At 38.9% G+C, this 21,847-nt stretch overlaps 1 protein-coding gene across 3 annotated transcripts in view; it reads left to right on the forward strand.

Moving 5' to 3' along the window:
- The window catches only part of LOC124605344 (coiled-coil domain-containing protein 22 homolog), a 231,796-nt gene that overhangs the window by 165,861 nt on the left and 44,088 nt on the right, over positions 1 to 21,847 (forward strand). For all 3 annotated transcript variants that reach the window (XM_047136955.1, XM_047136957.1, XM_047136956.1), the window contains exons 6-8: positions 5,949 to 6,146; positions 7,192 to 7,428; positions 10,168 to 10,307. In XM_047136955.1, the coding sequence (XP_046992911.1) occupies positions 5,949 to 6,146; positions 7,192 to 7,428; positions 10,168 to 10,307 (575 nt within the window). The remainder of the gene's footprint in view (positions 1 to 5,948; positions 6,147 to 7,191; positions 7,429 to 10,167; positions 10,308 to 21,847) is intronic.

Consider the following 21,847-nt stretch of genomic DNA (forward strand, 5'->3'; position numbering starts at 1 on the left):
AACCTGTTTCTCAGAATTGTTCATGCCATTGTGTAATGCTCTGTGCTGTAGGAGGCTCCACACCACACCTTGTACGAAAGTCACGCTGAACAATTATCACAGATCCGTAATACGCAATACGTAGAACACAAAACGCTTTCTATTGTCCCGACACCATTTTTACTAGAAGTGAAGTGGGCGCACACTACTGCTACCTATCAGGAACCATGTAAAACTCTAGAGTTTGTTCTTTCCAACAGTACATTGTTCACACGCATCTCAGGTAACATAACAGTTATGATTTTTTAAAATCTGATGATACTTTTTGATACAACCTGTAATATGAAAATGACTGATTGTTACTTGGTGTAAAGATGACACACTGAGTTAACAGAAAGGAACAACAAAAAGAGAGCTTTCAGTTAAAACCTTCTTTAGAAGATAGAAAACACACACACACACACACACACACACACACACACACACACACACACACACACACAAACATATATTCATACAAGGAAGCACACCTCATGCATGCACGACCTCTATCTCTGGCAGCTCAATGCGTAAAAAGTCTTTTCATTACGCTCGTCTGCAACTTAACATGTCGTCTTTATGGTGAGTAGTGATCTATCCTTTTCATAATATTGTTAAATATATTATTTTATATTTTAAAGCCATAATAAATAAATTTAAAGAAGACATCTGTCAACCTAGAAACATGTTGTAACAGTAGTTTAATGTGTGATGCAGCCACGACTCAGCAAACAATAGAAACAAAATAGTGTAAACTAACATGATATGTTTAGTCAGTAACAATATATGAAACCACTAGATTATTTGTTGTTAGAATAAATTCTGTTGTAGTTTATTAAGCTTAGAGCTAATCATTACACCCAGCCATTTGAGAATGTATCTAGTGCATCTTTTTGAATGACATTGCATTAATCTTACCGAAATCCTGTGTACAGGTGGCACAGTTTTTAATTTTTGTTTTCCCTGGTTCTGCTGTTAGACATGAGAAGACTTGGAACAAACAATATATCTGCATCTGTAGTCATCTGCCTTTACAGTTGAAAAACACAGGGGATGGGTCAACCTGCAGTAACCTTTTTCAGTCTTTGTATTTTAAATTTAGGATTTTTGGTGTAGCTGTATATATCATTATGTACATCTGTTACTTAATAAAAGAATTTAAAATTTACTTTTGTGGTACATTTGAATGTTCGTTGTTGTGTACTACTTCATTTACAATGGTAAGGACACTGTCCATGTAAGAACTCTACCAGCCATGGTCCGTCATGTGGCTGGGAGCAGCAGGAAGACAGGAAGAGCAACGGAGTTTGGTCCCGTGTGTGGGAGGCACAAAGTTTGTCCACCTGTTGCTTCAGTGTTAGTATGTTGCATTCAGCTTCGCCATTGGATTGTGGGTGGAATGGTACACTCATGACATGGTTGATGCCGGAGATGTTGGTAAACTATTCTAACTCGACAGCAACAAATTGAGGTCCATTGTCAGCCACAGTCATTTCAGGCAATCCCTCGAGGCAGAAGATTGATGATAATGCCTAGATTGCGGACTGAACTGTAGTAGAGTGCATGGGAACCATGAAGGAAAATTTGCTGACAGCGTCAACGACAGTGAGCCAACGCATATTCCAGAGAGGTTCCACAAAATCGAAGTGCAAATGTTGCTGAGACACTTGAGGGTTTGGGCCATTCAAAGAACTACTTAGGTGGTGCTGATTGATGTTCAGCACAGGCTTGGCATTAAGAAGTCAGATGTTCAATTTGTGTGTCCAGACCATTAAAAGTGCAATGACATCATGTCAACTGTTTGGTGCAAATAACACCTTAGTGATCGTGGTGTAGCGAACAAAGCACGAAAGGCTGGAGAACTTATGGAATCACAACACGTGGGTGGTCATTAACTGTGTGAAGCAAAATCAAGCAAAATATCGGCAAACCACAGAGGTACAAATCTGTTGGGCTGAATGTGGCCAATAACTGCAGATTTAGTGCATTAGAATCTTCATATCAGGATCTGCTGCTGTGACCTGTGCAATTTTCTGGTGATTAAGTGTAAAGCTATGCAGAACATCTGCGCCTCGTGCATTAGTGCAGCAACAAGAACCAGAGGACTCATTGAATGCTGAATCTGGGCCAGTAGGGAAGGAGAAAAAGCATCTGTGTTGGCATGCTAATAAGTGAGCCGATACATGATCTTGTATTGGTAATATGATAAAAGAGGAGCCAACCCTTGCAACTTCTGGGCTGTGTAAGTTGCGACTGACTGAGAAGGGCTAAACAAAGATTGAAGAGGTTTGTGCTCAGACATCAAGTTAAATTTCGTGACAGAGAGATACTGGTGAAACTTAGTTACACCATATACAATGGTGAGAGCCTCCATTTTAATTCAAGATTTGACTGTACAAAACCCTGATCCATCCTGTTGTTCGTTATGGCTGTGAGACATGGAGTATCCGGAAACAGGACTTCCATAAGCTCCTTGTTTTTGAGAGAAAAGTGCTTCAGAAGATCTTCGGTCTGGTTCTGGATGCAGATACAGGGGAATGGAGGATCAGATATAACCAAGAGCTTGAGGAACTATACCAGCAGCCCAACACACCAGGAACTGTCAAAGCCAAACGAATGCAGTGGGTCGGCCATGTGGCCCGGATGGAGGATCACAGATGGCCTCGGAAGCTCCTGGATTTCACACCTACAGGAAAGAGACTGCCAGGGTGCCAGGGAGACCCAAGAAGCATTGGAGGGATGGACTCCATGAAGATTTAAACCAAGTGTCAATAGATGTGAACGGATGGCAGATAGCAGCAATGGACAGAATACAGTGGAGGAGGAAACTTGTAGATGCATGCAGTCCACTGGGCCTGATTATGTAGTAGTAGTATTAGTTTGATCAGCATCTTTAATGCAAAGGCAGTCAACCTGCCAACAGAATGAAATTTGTGGCAAAACTGCACCAACGCTGTAAGAGGAAGCATCCACAGCCAAGACCACATGTTTGGCTGAATCAAAATGAACAAGTCCTCCATCAGTAAGCAAAGCATCTTTCAACTTCTGGGTAGCAGACTGACACACTTGTGACCAAACAGAAGGAACATTCTCCCTGATCAAGTCACTTGCTCTGCCTAGTCAGGCAAAGTATCACACCAATGTTTTGCTCTTCTACAGATTGGATGGTGGACAGAGGCGCTGGTAGTGAGACCCCCTTGTATGACTTCTGGGACATTTTGTTTTTACTGTGATGTGAATGGCGTTAAGAATAAACAGAATGTATTGCATGAGCTTCTCTAACACAGACTGCAATTCCCACACATTGCATGTGGGTTGGAGGTCACAGATAGCAAGAAAATGTGATTGATGGGATGAACACTCTGGCTGAAAGCGACATAACCTGAGTACTCAAGTTCTGTCTCAAAAAACACACATTTGCCTCTGTTACAATTGAGACCATCTACAGTCAACACTTGAAACAGAGTATGAAGGTTGCTAATATGATCTTCAGGATTGCAACATGAGATGAAGACATCATCTAAATAATTCAAGCTAAAACGAGCTTTTGCAGTCAGCTGCTCCAGAAAGTGCTGAAATAAAGTGTGTGCGGAAGTGAGGCCAAATGGCAGTCTCAAGAATTTGAAGAACCCAGATGAGTGTTAATGACAAAGACCTATTGCGACTGCTCATCCAGAGATATTTTCAATTAAGCGTCACTGGATTCAAGTCAGTTTTGGAGAAATAACATCCAGCATCCAATTTATCCATCAATTCTTTCATTGTCTTCCAAAGCAGTAAGTTCCTGAGCCACTTATTCTGGAAGAGCATGAGGAACAGGATGCACTCAGAAAGAACATGGCTGTGCAGCATTCGTAATTGTATCATGAGCAACAAAATTGTTAGCTCTCCTTAAACCCTCAGAAAACAAACCCTGAAATTCTGCACATAACTTAGGAACACAGTCCCATGGCTTGAAGGAAGTAACAGAAAGTACATTGTCCTGAACACTTAATCCAAACAAATCAAAAGAGTCTAGACCAAAAATGTTAGCACTGTCTCAGAAGTAAAGCACTGTAAATGTCACTGTCTTTGTCAGATTTAGGAAAGAATGCCTTGTGGCCATTAGACACTGGCAGTGTATGGCATGAGGAGCACAACTTAGGTTTGCCAAGCAATGTGGTTGAGCAAAGTCATTGAAGCTCCAGTGTCAAGTTGCAAATGGACTGATCCTCCAGCAATACTGTTCCCAAATTAGTGTGTCAGCTACACTGTGCATGATGTCATCACAAATCATTGCATCACTGTAGTATTTGCCACAGTGACATTTGAATCTACATTATCTAGTAAGGCCTTTCAAATCAGTCACCCGCCAACAATATGACTGTCTTTGTAGCTTTTTTTATGCATCCTAAAGAATTTGTCATAGGTAGCTGCCACTTGTGCTGTATCTTCAAAATACTTTGTAAGCGCCTGTAAAAGTTTCTCATATTTTACATGTTCTAGGCACAAAGTGGGAAAGAGTTTGGTGCACAATCAGTAAGCAGTCACCCCTGCCATGAACCAAGAAATAAAAATGTTTGTCAATACCTTGTGTAAGATGCGCTGCGATTTGCATATTAAAGTGTGCAAGGTATTCATGACAGTCTTCCTTCATCTTGCCAAATTGATGAAATGGCTGCATGTGGTGTGGGCTGCTGTTGGTTCCAGTGATGTTTTTGAAGCCGTCTGTGCAGCCGTGAAATGATTCATCACTTCAAGCAGTTGTGCCATTTGGTGATTCTGAAACTGAATAACCTAAGTTATAAGTTAGATCAGTGGCAGGCAGTACAGCAGGTGAATGCGGCATGGTAGTCATTTTGAACTAAGCAATGCATAAAGAAACGAAAAGCAATACAAAACAGCACAGGGGGAAAAAAAAGAAGGATGCAAAAGTAGCAATGTCGGAAGAGTGCCACACGTGGAAATGAAAACATCTCATCGCCAGGTTTGTTGTAAACCACTATGTATACAACGGTAAGGAAAGGTGGGCTACAGAGTGGTGCAGCAGCTGTAGGGAAGCTGGACAGGAGCAGAAATGAATAGTGAAAATGGAAATACAGTAAACGGAAGTTTTACTTAACTTATAGCTTTCTCCCAGCATTGCGAAGAAACTTTACAAAAGAATAAACAGCAATAAACTCCAACTACTACAATTTACTTACTGCACTTATTGTGCAGTGTGAGGCTTCCACTACTAATACATGAGCAAATTATTGAAGGCTGACTAAGATAACACTGCGACTGCAACTGAGACTGAGACTGGGCCGTGTAGCTGCAGCCGGCCATCCTATATCGCAGCAGCAGAAGGTGCGCAGAGTTCGAGCTGCTATAGGCATGGCTCAGCGGGTGCACGTCAGTGGATCTGTCAGGTCCTTGGGCAACTGCTATCGGCGTCTGTTGGAAATGTGCATTTCTGTTGCCAACTGTGAGATGACAGTGAGAATGGTATCAATCTATGATACCACATTTGTTCATGTGTTCTTCATTCTTCGTGTTGAGAACACTGCATTGTGGATATAGTACTGACTTCCTTGTAATGTTTCTCCCCTTGTAACATTATCTCTGTATTGAAACTTATGTCTTTTGCTCTCTGCCCTCTCCTCTAAAATCAGCAAAGGGAATGCGCGTGGACTCCGCAGTCAACTACACAAATTTGAAAATGTGTATCATTATTCATATCTGTTAAAATTCCAGAGAAGAAATTCTTTATTCTTCAGACTCACAATTATTGTTCAATATCTATGTGCTTTTATTCTGATTTTAAAAAATGTTGAAAGAATATTTGTTTCAAATCATACATTATTCTTAACAGTCAAGTATTATTTTTGTATGATGAAAATCTCATTCTAATAACATATTTGCAGATTCAGTTATTGGATTATTATATATTAGTTTGAATTTATTAACAGAAAACATCACAGAAAGAGGCTAAAAATGAGGTAATTCCAGCAGAAATAATTGCAGCTGAAAGAACAGTACCAATTCCAGAACCAAGAAAAACACAACAGCAACTGATTGAGGAAGGTCGTAAAGAAACTGAAGAGCTCTGTCGTCATATAGAAGAATTAGAACTAGATATTCGAAGTTTGAATGCTAAACTTGCCCAGGTAATTCTTCTGAAATGTAATTAGTCGTAGTTGTACTACTGCTTATGTTGTGTTGCCAAGGCTAATTTTATATGTGAAGTTATTGTGCACAAATTTTAGTACGATTGATATTGAGAAAAGTTCTTCAATTATTTGAAAGGTGGTACTATTACAGTACCAAAATCATCAAAAGCAACTCTCTTTTAGTCTCAGTCTGTTCTTCCCTTATTTCAGATGTATTTACATGTCTGTATACCACTTCCAAATTATTATTTTTTCACGTTCCGTTGTTGAGTTCCTATTGTCATGTTTTCGTGTTCCATTCTTGATTTTCTTTCTTCTTCTGTCCTATGTTCTTTCATTAATGTTACTTCTTAGATGGCTCCCATACTTAAGCCATGAATAATCTCTCTTGACTGTCCCCCTCCCCCCTCCCTTCCCTTCAGTTGAGGGAAAAACTGAATTTGACATCTAATGATTAACTTTCTTCATGACTTTTTTTCTGCAGCCTTGGTTTTTTCATTGTCTTTATCTCTGAGCTACAATTGTTTTTTAATGATTTAGTTTAAATAATATAAGTGTGAGAGTCAAAAGCTTACATTCTTACATTGCAAGGTTGAACTAGTGTTGAAGCCTGAGATTTCTGTGAAAGAATTAGAAATCAGCATTGACAATAATTTACTTGAACAAACTACATAACTTCATCGTTGGTTGTATGAGGACTGTGGAGCAAGTAAATTCTGTAGCTCTGTAGTGTGTGGAGGAGTGATGATAGCAAAATGATTTCAGCATAGCAGTGTCGCCTGTCTCTGATAGTCTGGCACTGTTGCAGAAATTATTGAACTTTTATGTGTGCTACAACTGTAAATCAAACTAGAATCTATCACTGAAAATCCCACAAGTGTGAATTGTATATTGTAATTAGTTTCCTCTGTGTGAAAAACATGAACGCTGTAGACACTTCTGTTTAATGCATGCTTAGTGTTTGTTACTCATAAGTGTTATGTATCACATCAGTATAATTTCTGTTGAAAAACAATTTATGACTTACAATAATATGTTGTAGATTTCAGGAGAAACTGTGGCAGAAGACCGAACACTTCAGGAACAGAAAGATCGTTTGGCTGTCAAACAACGGACTTACGAGCTACTGCCTGAAGCAGATGAAAATCTTGCAAAACTTCAATCTCTGGTTGAAAACAGTGCTCAGAGGCTTGTAGGACTAGCAGCCCAGTGGGAGAAGCATCGTGCACCACTTCTTGCCAGATATCGTGAACTCAGGCACAGAAACTCCAGCCGTGCAGTAAGTACATATAATGACAACTAAAGACATGATCTTCATTGTTACTCTTGTAGAATTGTTACGGTACTGCAATATTGACTTAAGAAGTTTTTAGATTACAGACCCAGAATGTGTTATCTCACTTATTAAGCTTGGAAATTATTGCTTGTGAATTTTTGCATTATAGATTTTGTTCACACCGTGTGCATTTAAGGCATTTCTCTGCTTACAAATTATATTTTCTTTCACCATAAACTTTGTACATGGTAATACTTGCGTCAGATTATTGTGTAAACGATGAAGTTTAATGGACAACAGGAAAATAAAAGAATGGGAGCAGCCTTTGAAACACACACGCACTATTCAATTTTTAGCTTGAAAAAGGATTTTTCTGAAAGCTAGGTTTCATTATTTTCGTGTGCCTGTCAATGTCTCAATGCTTTTCCTGTTTGGTGAGTTGTTATCTTTACTCCTAAATTATTTACATTCTGCGAGAGCATTTGATACCATATGGAATTTATAAAGGTAACCCTGGAGGAGAACTGGTATTTTCAGACAAACAAATGGGTAAATAGTTTTCTCATAAGAATGTAAAGTGCTCAAATATCCATCTTTTGGCCAGTTTACAGCACTTTTTATCATACCATAATGAGGTTCTGACTTTTGAGTGAATGTGCATTTTGAATCAGTTTATTCAACAATGGAAAATCCAGGATAAAATGTAACAATAGTATGAAAAGGATAATTGCTACTCATCATATAGCGGAGATGCTGAGTCATAGATAGGCACAACGAAAAGACTGTCAGAAAGTGAGCTTTCGACCAGCAAGGCCTTCACCGGAAATAGACAACATGCAAGCGTGGCACCCCTGCCCCCTTCTACCCCCCCCCCCCCCCCCCCCCCACCTGACACACACACACATTTAAGACTGTTTATGAATAGTTTGCAAAATTTGATTGAGGTTGTGCTTCTGTGAAACAATTTTGTGAAGGCCAACCAAAATTCGTTATTCCCAGTTTGAGAATCAGTATGTGATCCAAGAGTTTACCCATAGAGACATGCTTAAGTGCATTGAAGACTGGAGTATATTCTGTTTTAAGCAAACATTTAGCTATTAAAGAGATAGTCTTCCTTGTCGATTCTGTACAGTTTGACCAAAGATCACAAACGGGCTTGTCAACTGGTGCACAGAAAAGCTCATTAGATTTGATTGAGGAATTAAAAAAAATCTGTATTCAACATTGCGACAGGAATCAAACTCCAGAATCTAAGCATTAGTCAACTGATCGTGGTGTTCCACAGTGAACCAATAAAATAAAAGTATTTTGTTGGTGAAGCAGTTCAATGAAAATGACCTTCTCTTTACACATGGGATGCGTCTTGACCACTGATTTAAAGGATCAGAGAACAATTGAACAGGGGAAGAATCAAAATTTTGCTTGCCGTAAGTCATTGATAAAATACAGAAAAACATAAAAAAAACATGGCATCATTCTTCTGTGCAACAATGCAAGCTGTCACACAGCATGTAAAATAATGGATTATTTTGTAGAGAAACACATTGAATTAATGTCTCATTGCCTGTATTTACCAGGTTTATTTTCAAATGACTTCGTTTTGTTCCCTTGCATCAACACACGAAATGCTTAGCCAGTGACTTCATAGCCTCAATAAATTCTTGAGTCCGTTCGAAACAATGTTTTGAGCTTCAACATCAGCGTGGAAAAAAGTCCACAATTTGTTTGAATGAATCCAAAGGTTTATAAATATTAAAGGCACACATTCTGAGAAACAGTAAAACTGTTTGTTCCAAAAAATAGTTTTCTTTTATTGTCTTTGTAAAAACTTGAAAAGCAGCCTTCGCAAGACTTAAAAGCTTAGTCAATCAACCATTCGTTCCCAGTCTTATTCAGGTTTGACTGCATCTAGTGTTAAGCCAATTTATTAATACTATCAACTCACAGAAGCAAAATGCATGTTTTTTTCCTTTTACTAAAATATCACATTTGTGCATCTTTGTTCTCCATATGTGCTATGCCAACAGTGGTAAACCATCCCTCTCTTAATGAGCGGAAGGTGTTGTCAAAGCATATGTAGCTCAACATTGCGCAATAGACCTTCCGTAAACTATCTTTTCGTGCTCCTAATATACACCGCACACTCACGTAATAGTCACCAAGAACAATGTACGCTGCATTCAGTCATAAACCTGCTCATACCATTTCCCAGTCCTATGGCCCTATCCTTATCCCCTCCTCTCTCCACTTGCCTCATTGACTTTGTTACTCCAAGTCTTGTATTTTATGTACTTTTTGTCATCACTCTGTTCTTCCTGGGTTGTCCCTGCGACTTAGTCATTTATTGTTTTGTTGCACTAATTTCTTAGCAGTTTTCTGGAATCTTGCAGACCTCACTTCCTGCTAAGAGGACTTTTTATCTGCATAACTACCATTTGTCATTGCTGTCTGTGTATGCCATTGTGCACTTTGTTGTATTTCAGGACCCAGGAGGGACAATTTGTGTGACAGTCTAATAAGCTCCCCCCGCCCCCCCCCTCCTCCCATGAGAGATGAATTTGAATATACCATACTATTAGGAATAATTTTGTATTCACTTTGTTTCTTTGCTATACAGCTACCTATGTAAAATACGTGCTGAGCATTTGAATGAATAGCCGAAATTTATTGTACATATGCTATAATCAAAAATGGCATCAGAATAAATTTTTGATTAGTATCGAATGATTAATCTGTTTTCAGTCAGAAAGCCAGAAACAAGCAGATGCCATTCGAACACTGCGAGAAAAGATGCGTGAACTTACCGATGAGGTTCACAGCAAAGAAGAACTTCATACACAGTTACTTGCAGACTACGAGAAGGTGTCAAAGGATACAAACACGTGAGAAACTTTTATGCTTTCAAGAGTTGATTGTCAGTTGCTATTGCACTTATTTAACAACACAGTTTAAATACATGCTTCAGCAGACTTTTATTAATGATATTGCATTCTGTAATTAGAATTGAATGGGCATACATTTTCATTCATCATTATTGTTCAAAGATAAAAATGATGGATTTCCATAGTGGAAGAGATGAGCTGTGATCCTTTTTTAGAAGGGGGGGGGGGGGGGTGAATCCTTTCTAGGAGTACAAATTACTTACTCTTCTTACTTCATTTAGCTACAACTAAGGTGGCTGGCTTCACATTATACTCCCAAGGTTTGTTAATATTAGTTTTGAGGTGATAAGGTTTGATGCAATTTTCCTTCTGTCAGGTATAATGTGTGATTTATGGAGGGAGGCAATTCTGATACCTCTCCTCAAACAAGGAAAGGCCTGAACATATCCTAGTAGTTACTGGTGTGTTGCTGTAACAAGATGTATGGAAAAGACCTTGGAACAAATGGTCAACCATTGTTTGATCTGGATATGAGAGACCAAGCAGTTCCTTACTCGCTCTTAGTGTGGATTGCGGGGATGTTGATCCACTGTCGACAACCTAACCCTGCTAAAGGTGGCTATCTAGCGGACTTTCCAAAATAGACATCATTTATCAGGACTCTTTTGACATCAGTAACGTGCAAGACACTACTGGGAGGTACAGTATTCTCTGACAGCTCCACCAATGGGGCTTCTGTGGCCACCCCACCATATTTATTTGGTCCTTCAGCTCCACCAGTGAGGTTTCTGTGGCCACCTCACCATATTTATTTGGTCCTTCAGCTCCACCAATAGGGCTTCTGTGGCCACCTCACCATATTAATTTGGTTCTTCGTATCTAAATTCTTTGTTAGATACCAAATTGATGACATGATGTCAAATAGTTTTGAGCAGAAGATTGGTGTTCCCCAAGGAATTGTCTTTGTCATAGCCATAAACAGCATAATGTCTGCAATAAGGGATCCTGTGAAAGCTCATTATTTGTTGATGATGATTTTGCAGTTTTCTGTTCCTCCTCCAACAATGTAACAGTGGCTCATCAGTTGCAACTGACAGTGAAGAGGTAGGAGGGGTGAGCTACAAAGTCACATTTTACAGTTTACTTCCGATAAGAGTGTGTGTGTGTGTGTGTGTGTGTGTGTGTGTGTGTGAGCACGCGTGAGTGTGTGTGTGCGCGTGTTTTCCTTTGAATTGTTCTTATATTATTGCTTATGATCTACATCTACATCTACATACATACTCTGCAATCCACCATAAGGTGCGTGGCAGAGGATACCTCGTACCACAACTAGCATCTTCTCTCCCTGTTCCACTCCCAAACAGAACGAGGGAAAAATGACTGCCTATATGCCCTGTACGAGCCCTAATTTCTCTTATCTTTGTGGTCTTTCCGCGAAATATAAGTTGGCGGCAGTAAAATTGTACTGCAGTCAGCCTCAAATGCTCGTTCTCTAAATTTCCTCAGTAGCGATCCACGAAAAGAACACCTCCTTTCCTCTAAAGACTCCCACCCGAGTTCCTGAAGCATTTCCATAACACTCGCATGATGATCAAACCTACCAGTAACAAATCTAGCAGCCTGCTTCTATGTCCTCCCTCAATCCTGATAGGGATCCCAAACGCTCGAGCAGTACTCAAGAATAGGTCGTATTAGTGTTTCATAAGCGGTCTCCTTTACAGATGAACCACATCTTCCCAAAATTCTACCAATGAACCGAAGACGACTATCTGCCTTCCCCACAACTGCCATTACATGCTTGTCCCATTTCATTTCGTTCTGCAATGTTACGCCCAAATATTTAATCGACGTTACTGTGTCAAGTGCTACGCTACTAACGGAGTATTCAAACATTACAGGATTCTTTTTCCTATTCATCTGCATTAATTTAAATTTATCTATATGTACATCATTCTGCATTTTAAAAGACTTAGTGAGGTTTTAGGGCCTCATTTTTATTCCATACCTCCAAGATTGCCACACCTGCATTATCTGAAAACTAGGACCCAGAAAGTGCTTCATATCTTAAAAGTACCTTAGCCACAGGTCTTGTGGAACAGACAGGACAAATCTTCTCCTGTTTTATAGGGATTTCATGAGACAGCAGCTAGAACATGGGTGTGTGATATACAGATCAGTGATGGGTTAAGGAAAGGCAAACCTACGTTTACAGCATATGTAGAGTTAGAGAACGTTTTTGATATTGTTGATTGGAATACTGTCTTTGAAATTTTGAAGGTAGCAGGGTTGAAGTACAGGGGGCAAGAGGCTATTTACAATTTGTACAGAAACCAGACTGCAGTTACAAGAGTTCAGGGGCATGAAAATGAAGTAGTGGTTGAGAAGGTGGTGAGACAGGGTTGTATGTTGTTCAATCTGTACATTGAGCAAGCAGTAAAGGAAACACAAGAAAAATTTGGAGTAGGAATTAAAGTACAGGGAGAAGAAATAAAAACTTTGAGGTTTGCCAATGACATTGTAATTCTGTCAGAGACAACAAAGGACTTGGAAGAGCAGTTGAATGGAATGGACAGTGTCTTGAAAGGAGGATATAAAATTAGTATCAACAAAATCAAAACAAGGCTAATGGAATGTAATAGATGGTGCTGAGGGAATTAGCTTAGGAAACTAGCCACTTAAAATAGTAAATGAATTCTTGCTATTTGGGCAGCAAAATAACTGATGATGGCTGAAGTAGAGGGGATATTTAATGTAAATTGTATACTGATAATGGCAAGAAAAGGGTTTCTGAAGAAGAAAAATTTGTTAACACTGAATATAGATTTAAGTGTTATGAAGTCTTTTCTGGAAGTATTTGTATGAAATGTAGCCATGTGTGGAAATGAAACATGCACACAAAACAATTTAAACAAGAGAATAGAAGCTTTTAAAATGTAGTGCTACAGAAGAATGCTGATGGTTAGGTGGGTAGATAGCCTAATTAACAAGTAGGCACTGACTAGAATTGGCAAGAAAATTCAAGGACATCAAAGTATCAACAATTTAGTATTTGAGGGATGTGTGGGGGATAAAAATCATAGTTGTTGTTGTTGTGGTCTTCAGTCCTCAGACTGCTTTGGTGCAGCTCTCCATGCTACTCTATCCTGTGCAAGCTTCTTCATCTCCCAGTACTTATTGCAACCTACATCCTTCTGAATCTGCTTAGTGTATTCATCTCTTGGTCTCCCTCTACGATTTTTACCCTCCACGCTGCCCTCCAATGCTAAATTTGTGATCCCTTGATGCCTCAGAACATGCCCTACCAACCGGTCCCTTCTTCTTGTCAAGTTCTGCCACAAACTCCTCTTCTCCCCAATTCTATTCAATACCTCCTCATTAGTTATGTGATCTACCCATCTAATCTTCAGCATTCTTCTGTAGCACCACATTTTGAAAGCTTCTATTCTCTTTCTGCCTAAACTATTTATCGTCCACGTTTCACTTTCATACATGGCTACACTCCATACAAATACTTTCATAAACGACCCCCTGACACTTAAATCTATACTTGATGTTAACAAATTTCTCTTCTTCAGAAACGCTTTCCTTGCCATTGCCAGTCTACATTTTATATCCTCTCTACTTCGACCATCATCAGTTATTTTGCTCTCCAATTAGCAAAACTCCTTTACTACTTCAAGTGTCTCATTTCCTAATCTAATTCCCTCAGCATCACCTGACTTAATTCAACTACATTCCATTATCCTCGTTTTGCTTTTGTTGATATTCATCTTATATCCTCCTTTCAAGACACTGTCCACTCTGTTCAACTGCTCATTCAAGTCCTTTGCTGTCTCTGAAAGAATTGCAATGTCATCGGCAAACCTCAAAGTTTTTAATTCTTCTCCATGGATTTTAATACCTACTCCGAAATTTTCTTTTGTTTCCTTTACTGCTTGCTCAATATACAGATTGAATAACATCGGGGAGAGGCTACAACCCTGTCTCACTCCCTTCCCCACCACTGCTTCCCTTTCATGCCCCTCGACCCTTATAACTGCCATCTGGTTTCTGTACAAATTGTAAATAGCCTTTCGCTCCCTGTATTTTATCCCTGCCACCTTTAGAATTTGAATGAGAGTATTCCAGTCAACATTGTCGAACGCTTTCTCTAAGTCTACAAATGCTAGAAATGTAGATTTGCCTTTTCTTAATCTAGCTTCTAAGATAAGTCGTAGGGTCAGTATTGCCTCACGTGTTCCAATATTTCTACGGAATCAAAACTTATCTTCCCCAAGGTCGGCTTCTACCAGTTTTTCCATTCATCTGTAAATAATTTGCATTAGTATTTTGCAGTTGTGACTTATTAAACTGATAGTTCGGTAATTTTCCCATCAGTCAACACCTGCTTTCTTTGGGATTGGAATTATTATATTCTTCTTGAAGTCTGAGGGTATTTCGCCTGTCTCATACATCTTGCTCACCAGATGGTAGAGTTTTGTCATGACTGGCTCTCCCAAGGCCGTCAGAAGTTCTAATGGAATTTTGTCTACTCCCGGGGCCTTGTTTCGACTCAGGTCTTTCAGTGCTCTGTCAAACTCTTCACACAGTATTGTACCTCCCATTTCATCTTCATCTACATCCTCTTCCATTTCCATAATATTGTTCTCAAATACATTGCCCTTGTATAGACCCTCTATATACTCCTTCCACCTTTCTGCTTTCCCCTCTTTGCTTAGAACTGGGTTTCCATCTGAGCTCTTGATATTCATACAAGTGGTTATCTTTTCTCCAAAGGTCTCTTTAATTTTCCTGTAGGCAGTATCTATCTTACCCCTAGTGAGATAAGCCTCTACATCCTTACATTTGTCCTCTATCCATCCCTGCTTAGCCATTTTGCACTTCCTGTCGATCTCATTTTTGAGACGTTTGTATTCCTTTTTACCTGCTTCATTTACTGCATTTTTATATTTTCTCCTTTCATCAATTACATTCAAATTTATTCTGTTACCCAACGTTTTCTACTAGCCCTCGTCTTTTTACCTACTTGATCGTCTGCTGCCTTCACTACTTCATCCTTCAGAGCTATCCATTCTTCTTCTACTGTATTTCTTTCCCCCATTCCTGTCAATTGTTCCCTTATGCTCTCCCTGAAACTCTGTACAACCTCTGGTTTAGTCAGTTTATCCAGGTCCCATCTCCTTAAATTCCCACCTTTATACAGTATCTTCAGTTTTAATCTACAGTTCATAACCAATAGATTGTGGTCAGAGTTCACATCTGCCCCTGGAAATGTCTTACAATTTAAAACCTGGTTCCTAAATCTCTGTCTTACCATTATAAAATCTGATACCGTTTAGTATCTCCAGGGTTCTTCCCTGTATACAACGTTCTTTCATGATTCTTAAGCTATGTGTTAGCTATGATTAATTTATGCTCTGTGCAAAATTCTACCAGACGGCTTCCTCTTTAATTTCTTACCCCCAATCCATATTCACCTACTATGTTTCCTTCTCTCCCTTTTCCTACTCTCAAATTCCAGTCACCCATGACAGGAGATCAATAGATGAGTACAGTAAGTAGATTGAGAAGGATGTAGGTTGCTGTAGTTATTCGGAGATGAAGAACCTCACACAGAGTATTTTAGGATGGAGAGCTACATGAAACCAGTTTCTCAGCCTGAAGACTGCAGCAACAGCAGCAACTACACGGCCATTTTTTTCCCTGCATAATAGTTTAACATAAGCAGATACATTAGTAATCCTATACAGGTAAATGTGATTCGCAAACAAAATTTATGCCAGATTTTTACAGCTAGAGACATTCTGCACCTCATTACTGGAAAAGATAAAAAGAAATATTTTTGAATTAATGTTTCTTAAATATCTTAGCAAAAAATGTAATGATTCTGTTATCTTCAATGCCCACACTGTGATGCCTGCTACTATGTGCCCGCAATTCACATGTCACACAGCCTATGGTCGACCATTCCTGGCTCGTGCAGTGCTGCCCAAGCGTACAGCATGGGCATGGTCCACGCACACAGCTGCCCTCACAGTAAAGTAGCAACACCTGGCTGGCGTAGCCATGTCAGATTGCTGCATGACGGTACTACACCAATTGCGCTGTATCACAGCATCATAGACTTATTGGTGGTGGCATATTCCTATACTGCCACAGCTTTATAAATGCACACAGCACCTCATTCAGCCAGCTTGTGTTATACTTCCTGTTGCGGATCTCTTGATCCCATATCATTCAGTTTACCCTGATCTGGATTATCAACTCTGGATGTAACTAGACTATTCAAGGACTTCAGGGTACTCAAGCCATCAGGTTCATCCAGGGACTTTGTTGATCACTATCCCAATGGCAGCATTAACTCAGTTATCAAAGTGTTGTATTATTATGTTTTTCCTTCTCCATTTGTAGAGAAATAAACCTCGTTAATTACTCACGCCTTTCGTTATTTGTTGTTCCACCATTCACGTATACAGCAGTAATCATACTAGAGTTCCTTTTCTCAAGATTTTTATGACTGATTTCCACTTCCCTTTCTTACACTCTTTCTTCTACTTTCATAATTTCTGCACCCTCAGGCGTGCCATGGGCCAATTTTGCTGGCTTTAAGTAATTGTTTTCGAGTGCTTTCTTCAATTTAGCTAAATCTTGAGAGATAAGCTCATCTCGTACCTTCTTAGGTCCCCCCCCTTACCCACCCCCCCTGTTCTTACAGAGCCACTGTCTCATTCAGTTGATTTTTTTCATGTCATTCATTTACTTAATCTCCTTTTCAAGATGAATTTGGTTCTGTTTTTCTTGCTTTTTTTCTAATTCAAGTTCTCTTTCCCTTTAACATTCTTCCTTATAAGGAGTGTAAGTTGCATGTGTTTGCTATCCACAGGTAATGAGCCGTGCGTCGGTGGGCACAGAAAAAAAAAAATAAATAAATAAATAAATAAAAAAAAAAAATGGGTATTGTTCCTAAGCATCCCTCAGTCAAAATGCTCTTTAAAATCTTTTAAGCATAATCACATTGACTTCTCCTTATGTGTGCTTCAAAATCGAATCTCTTCTCTCCATCTGTATTTCCATGGGACAGTATGAAAGAAACCTTAACAAGTTTTGAAACTTTTAGTAATTCTGTGAAGGATGAGTCTGTTTTTGAGATGCGCTGCTGCCAGTAATTATTGATATCTTTGTTTTCTAAAGTTGAATCCTCTTTTACAGATTGTACAACTTTCCACACGTCTAAAAAGTAATCTTGCCGGACATCGAACAGTATCATTTCTGCTACCATTAATGTGGCATTGTAGCTTCTGCTCTTAATTCGTTCTTTCATAGTCTAAAAATATAAAACTTTTCAGTGCTGCTCTTGATAAGCACGTCATTTTCATCACGCATTTGCGAGTTGCAATGTAATATTTTTGGCCCTTCTTTAGAAGCCACGACTTGTCGTGTTCTTCCAATTTACTAAGCTCTTCGGTTACTTGCTCACTAACACCTAATTGTTCAAGAGGAAGCAGATTAACCAATGTAACGAGTTCCATTTGAAGAACTTCAGAAATACTAAGAATTTCTGTTTACAACTTATTTATCAATGGTGTTTGGCTTTGTAAACATCGTGTGTACTTACTGAATAGTTCAGCACACAAAATTGCGAAATGAAGTTCAGATATCATTGGATTTTTTTTAGTGTGTTCACAGTGGCATTGTAGGATTGGGACTGAACAGTAGCAGAGTTCTTTTGTAGAGGTATGTGCTTAAGAAAATAATATTGAATACCATTCCATTATTGCAAAATCCTGTTGGCTGAAGGTCCTAAAGTAAGGCACTTAGTGGTGTGGAATGTTAGACTGAATTCTTTCATATTCTTCCTAGCAAATAGGCCAAACATCAAAATAATGGTAAATATTGACCAGAAACTGAGATGCTTCTTCACCTACACGTTATGAAGTCTTTGCGTGGGCTTTATGAATTGCAAGAATGTTGCAGGTTCCGACATTTATAAGTTTGTCGACCCCGAGTCTCCTGGACGTCACTATTTAAAAGGCTAAACAGTTTTTTATTGACATTAAGTCTGTCTGATCCCAGTGTAAGGCATTTATTTAGGGATAAGTTGGCTTCAGAAAGTGCCTCACATAATTTCTGATGTAACTTTCAATCATCTGCTTTGCTGAGTTCTTAAGCGAAGTGTTGTTATGCAACACTTATTCTCTGACCAAAATGCAATAGTCGTTTGTAATTCTTTTTTGTCTTTAACATTGGTAGTTTCATCAGAACTGAATGTGTAATATGATGAACATGGTTTTTCTAATTTATATTCCCCAAGAAACGGTGCAAATGCATCAGTTATTAGGTACCTCATTTTTTTGACAAAAGTGCAGAATGTTCAGGAAGACTATCAGGGGGCATCAACTTAAAAAGCCACATATATAATTTGAATTTGACAAATCCATAGAGTAATTGGGAATCACTGGTTTTATTGTCCAAACATATTCAACAATGGTAGAACTATCCTTGGTACTTAAAATCTGTACTGTTGGCACATTTTCCAAACGTGAAGGGTACGTCTGACCTGAAACTTATAAATGTAACTGAACTATTTGGCTTTTCAAACCATTCACTACAGAATTTACGTTTCCACATTCCAAAAAGTTGCTTTTCAAAACAGGACAGTGTGTCACAGCAGCAATATTATCACAGAAAAATTATAAATTGGAATAAAACTGGAAACAATTGTAGTAGAGGAATATTTGACACTAATAATAGTTGCAAAAATTACAGAAACTCTCAAAAATAAAAGGGGAAATCTGTCTCAAATTTCAGAAACCTTTCAGGTTAGATTTTATGTACTTCCTTCTTTGGGGCAATCCAGAAAGTTAAGTGAATGAACATAAATACAGAAACTTGGAAACAAAACTGTTTTCTTCCTAAAAGAGCAAAAAAAGGTGACTAGTGGTGAGAAGGGTGACTGACTCTTCACCCTGCGTTTGGAATCTGCATTAAAAAAAATTAATAATAAATAAAAATGTACTGAATTGCTTGATCCGGTGCAAGTACAGACCCAAATCCAGGGTTGGAAGTGACTGCCACATTGGTTACTGCAGAAGCCCTGACTAATTTTAGATTTAGTACAGGCTGCATTCCTGCAAATGTTTTTAATACAACATTTTATGACATTTTAAATGAACACCACACCTATATAGCTGTATCCATGGCTGGGTATAAACAGGTGGATTTCATTCCTTGCTCTGTTGTTTTCCCCTGATAGCGCCTGAAGATCCAGTTACTCAGGAATTCACTGTGTTTGATGCCCAATTATACATGATCTTGAGGGCACTGGAGCAGATGAGATGTCTCATCGCTGCTAAATTCCTCATTTGTTCAGATTTCCTGGTATCCTCATCTCTCTAACACTTGTACCCAGCAGGTAAAGTAGCCCAGAATATCCAGAATGCTCTTCTTCATCTACAAAGTCTGGGGCAGGTGGAGTCTGTCTGTTGGGTTTCAGGCCACATGGGTATTAAGGTCTCCAAAATGGCAGAGGTAGCAGTGAAGGAGGCTTGATGTGATAGTTAGGCACTTCAGTGTGCCATCCCCTTACATGCTGTCACCTCATTATTGAGGTACAGTGTCATGTTTAGTTGGGATGAAGAGTGGCTGGAAGTAACAGACAACAAGCTGTGTCTATTGAAGTTCACAACACAGCTGTGGCATGTCTCCTTCCAGCCATGCAGATGGGATGAGATCAGCTTCTTACTCCAATGGGAAGACCTTCCACATTGTGGTTTCTGTGGCGTACAGATCACACTGATCCACATATTAATGAACTGTGGTTTATATTCAGACAAGGTGACAGCAGCTAAATTACTGACAGACTTGCTCTCTATTTTAATTGAGAGTAAAATGAAAATGGTACATATTTTAAGGTTTTGTGAAATGTCTGACTTCTTCCCTAAAATTTTAGTGATAAATTTCCAGTGTTATCAGGATGGCTAGTTCATCAGTGTTTTTCGTAAGTGATAAACCAGCCACATATTCCTTGTATCTGTTTTAGTTTTTCTCTTGCCTTATTTTAATTGCCAGTTTTAGAACATTTGACTTTGGTAATGCTGTCATTCAGAATATGAGCTAGTGTGTGGTTGATCAAGGTTGAGAAAGGGGGAGTGTGTGTGTGTGTGTGTGTGTGTGTGTGTGTGTGTGTGTGTGTGTGTGTGTAGCTAGCTTTATATCAGTTGCTTCTTACGCCTTTCATCAAATTTTCAACATGTTAATCATTTTCATTTCTGATTATTTTTGTAAGGGCACTAATAACCTCGCTGTTGAATGCTCCCTAAACAATAAACTGTAAGATGCAAACATTTGATATAAATATTGTGTATTGAAACACCATGTTGAAACTGAATGAATTTTTACATTTTTTTTAAAGTAAACCTGTATTCCATTAATCAAAATTGTAATTAAGTATTTTATGCCTACTTCCAAGAAGAATGTCATTGCTACCTGTGAATTTTGATGGTGGTGATTGTCGTGGTGATGGAGCAGGACAAGGAAGAGGAGGAAAAAAGAGGCAACCAATTGCTGCAGATGAATGATGGTCGGCACTTAGGCACACTCGACAGATCAGGAAATTTCGTGAACTGTTAATGGCACAGAACAGAAATTATTTCGTACACACAGTCAGAAGTTATTTTGATGAACAGAAATAGAAGTTACAAACGTGGTAGAGTCATGCAGTAACTTGTGACTGCAGAGCTCTACCATGTTCATAAATGTGGAACACTTCCATTTATATTCATCAAAACAACTTGAAATGGCCTTCAAATTTTAGCAAGAACATTGCAGAGTGCATGAGATTCCTAAAATTCAAAATAAATATCTGCATTGGGATAAATTTCAGAACAGAAGAGGTGTCAAGCTGAAGACAGGTCCATAGAAAAGGACAATTACTGGCTATCCTTACAGGGTATAAGTATTTCTTCAGAGGAGCAACGGACAAGTTTTGAGTTATGCCTGGATAGCACTGTCAGTAGAGCATTTGCTCTCATATATCATACAACCAGTTTTTGAATACCACCCTCATAGAAATCTGCTACCTGGTTAGGCAACAATTGCAGAAAGCATACTTCTAAACACTTGAGGAAACTTGTCACATAGTGTCAAAATTGTAATGTTTTTGTTCTCTCCCTCATTTTCATCAACTTTCTGCACCAAATCATAGTTCATGACTGAAGGTTGCCCACTTTAGTCCACATCATGCACATTCATATGGCCATTTTTAAAAGCTATCACACATTTCCGTACGATCCCATTGCTTGTAAAGTTTTCTTCGTGCACTTCACTGATCTGACAATGAACTTCAGCTGCTTTCATGACTTTAGCAATAAGAAAATGAATCACAGCACATATTTCGCAGTCAGTGGGATTCTCAATTGGAGAAGGCATTTCAAATAATCACAAACAAATGTAAACACACTGAATATTGGTGGGAATTATGTAGAGAAGCAGAGTATAGTACAGGCACTCATGTAAAAACAAAATTGCTAGAAACGCCTACT

The sequence above is a fragment of the Schistocerca americana genome, chromosome 3 (genome assembly GCF_021461395.2).
Source record: "Schistocerca americana isolate TAMUIC-IGC-003095 chromosome 3, iqSchAmer2.1, whole genome shotgun sequence".
NCBI lineage: Eukaryota > Metazoa > Arthropoda > Insecta > Orthoptera > Acrididae > Schistocerca > Schistocerca americana.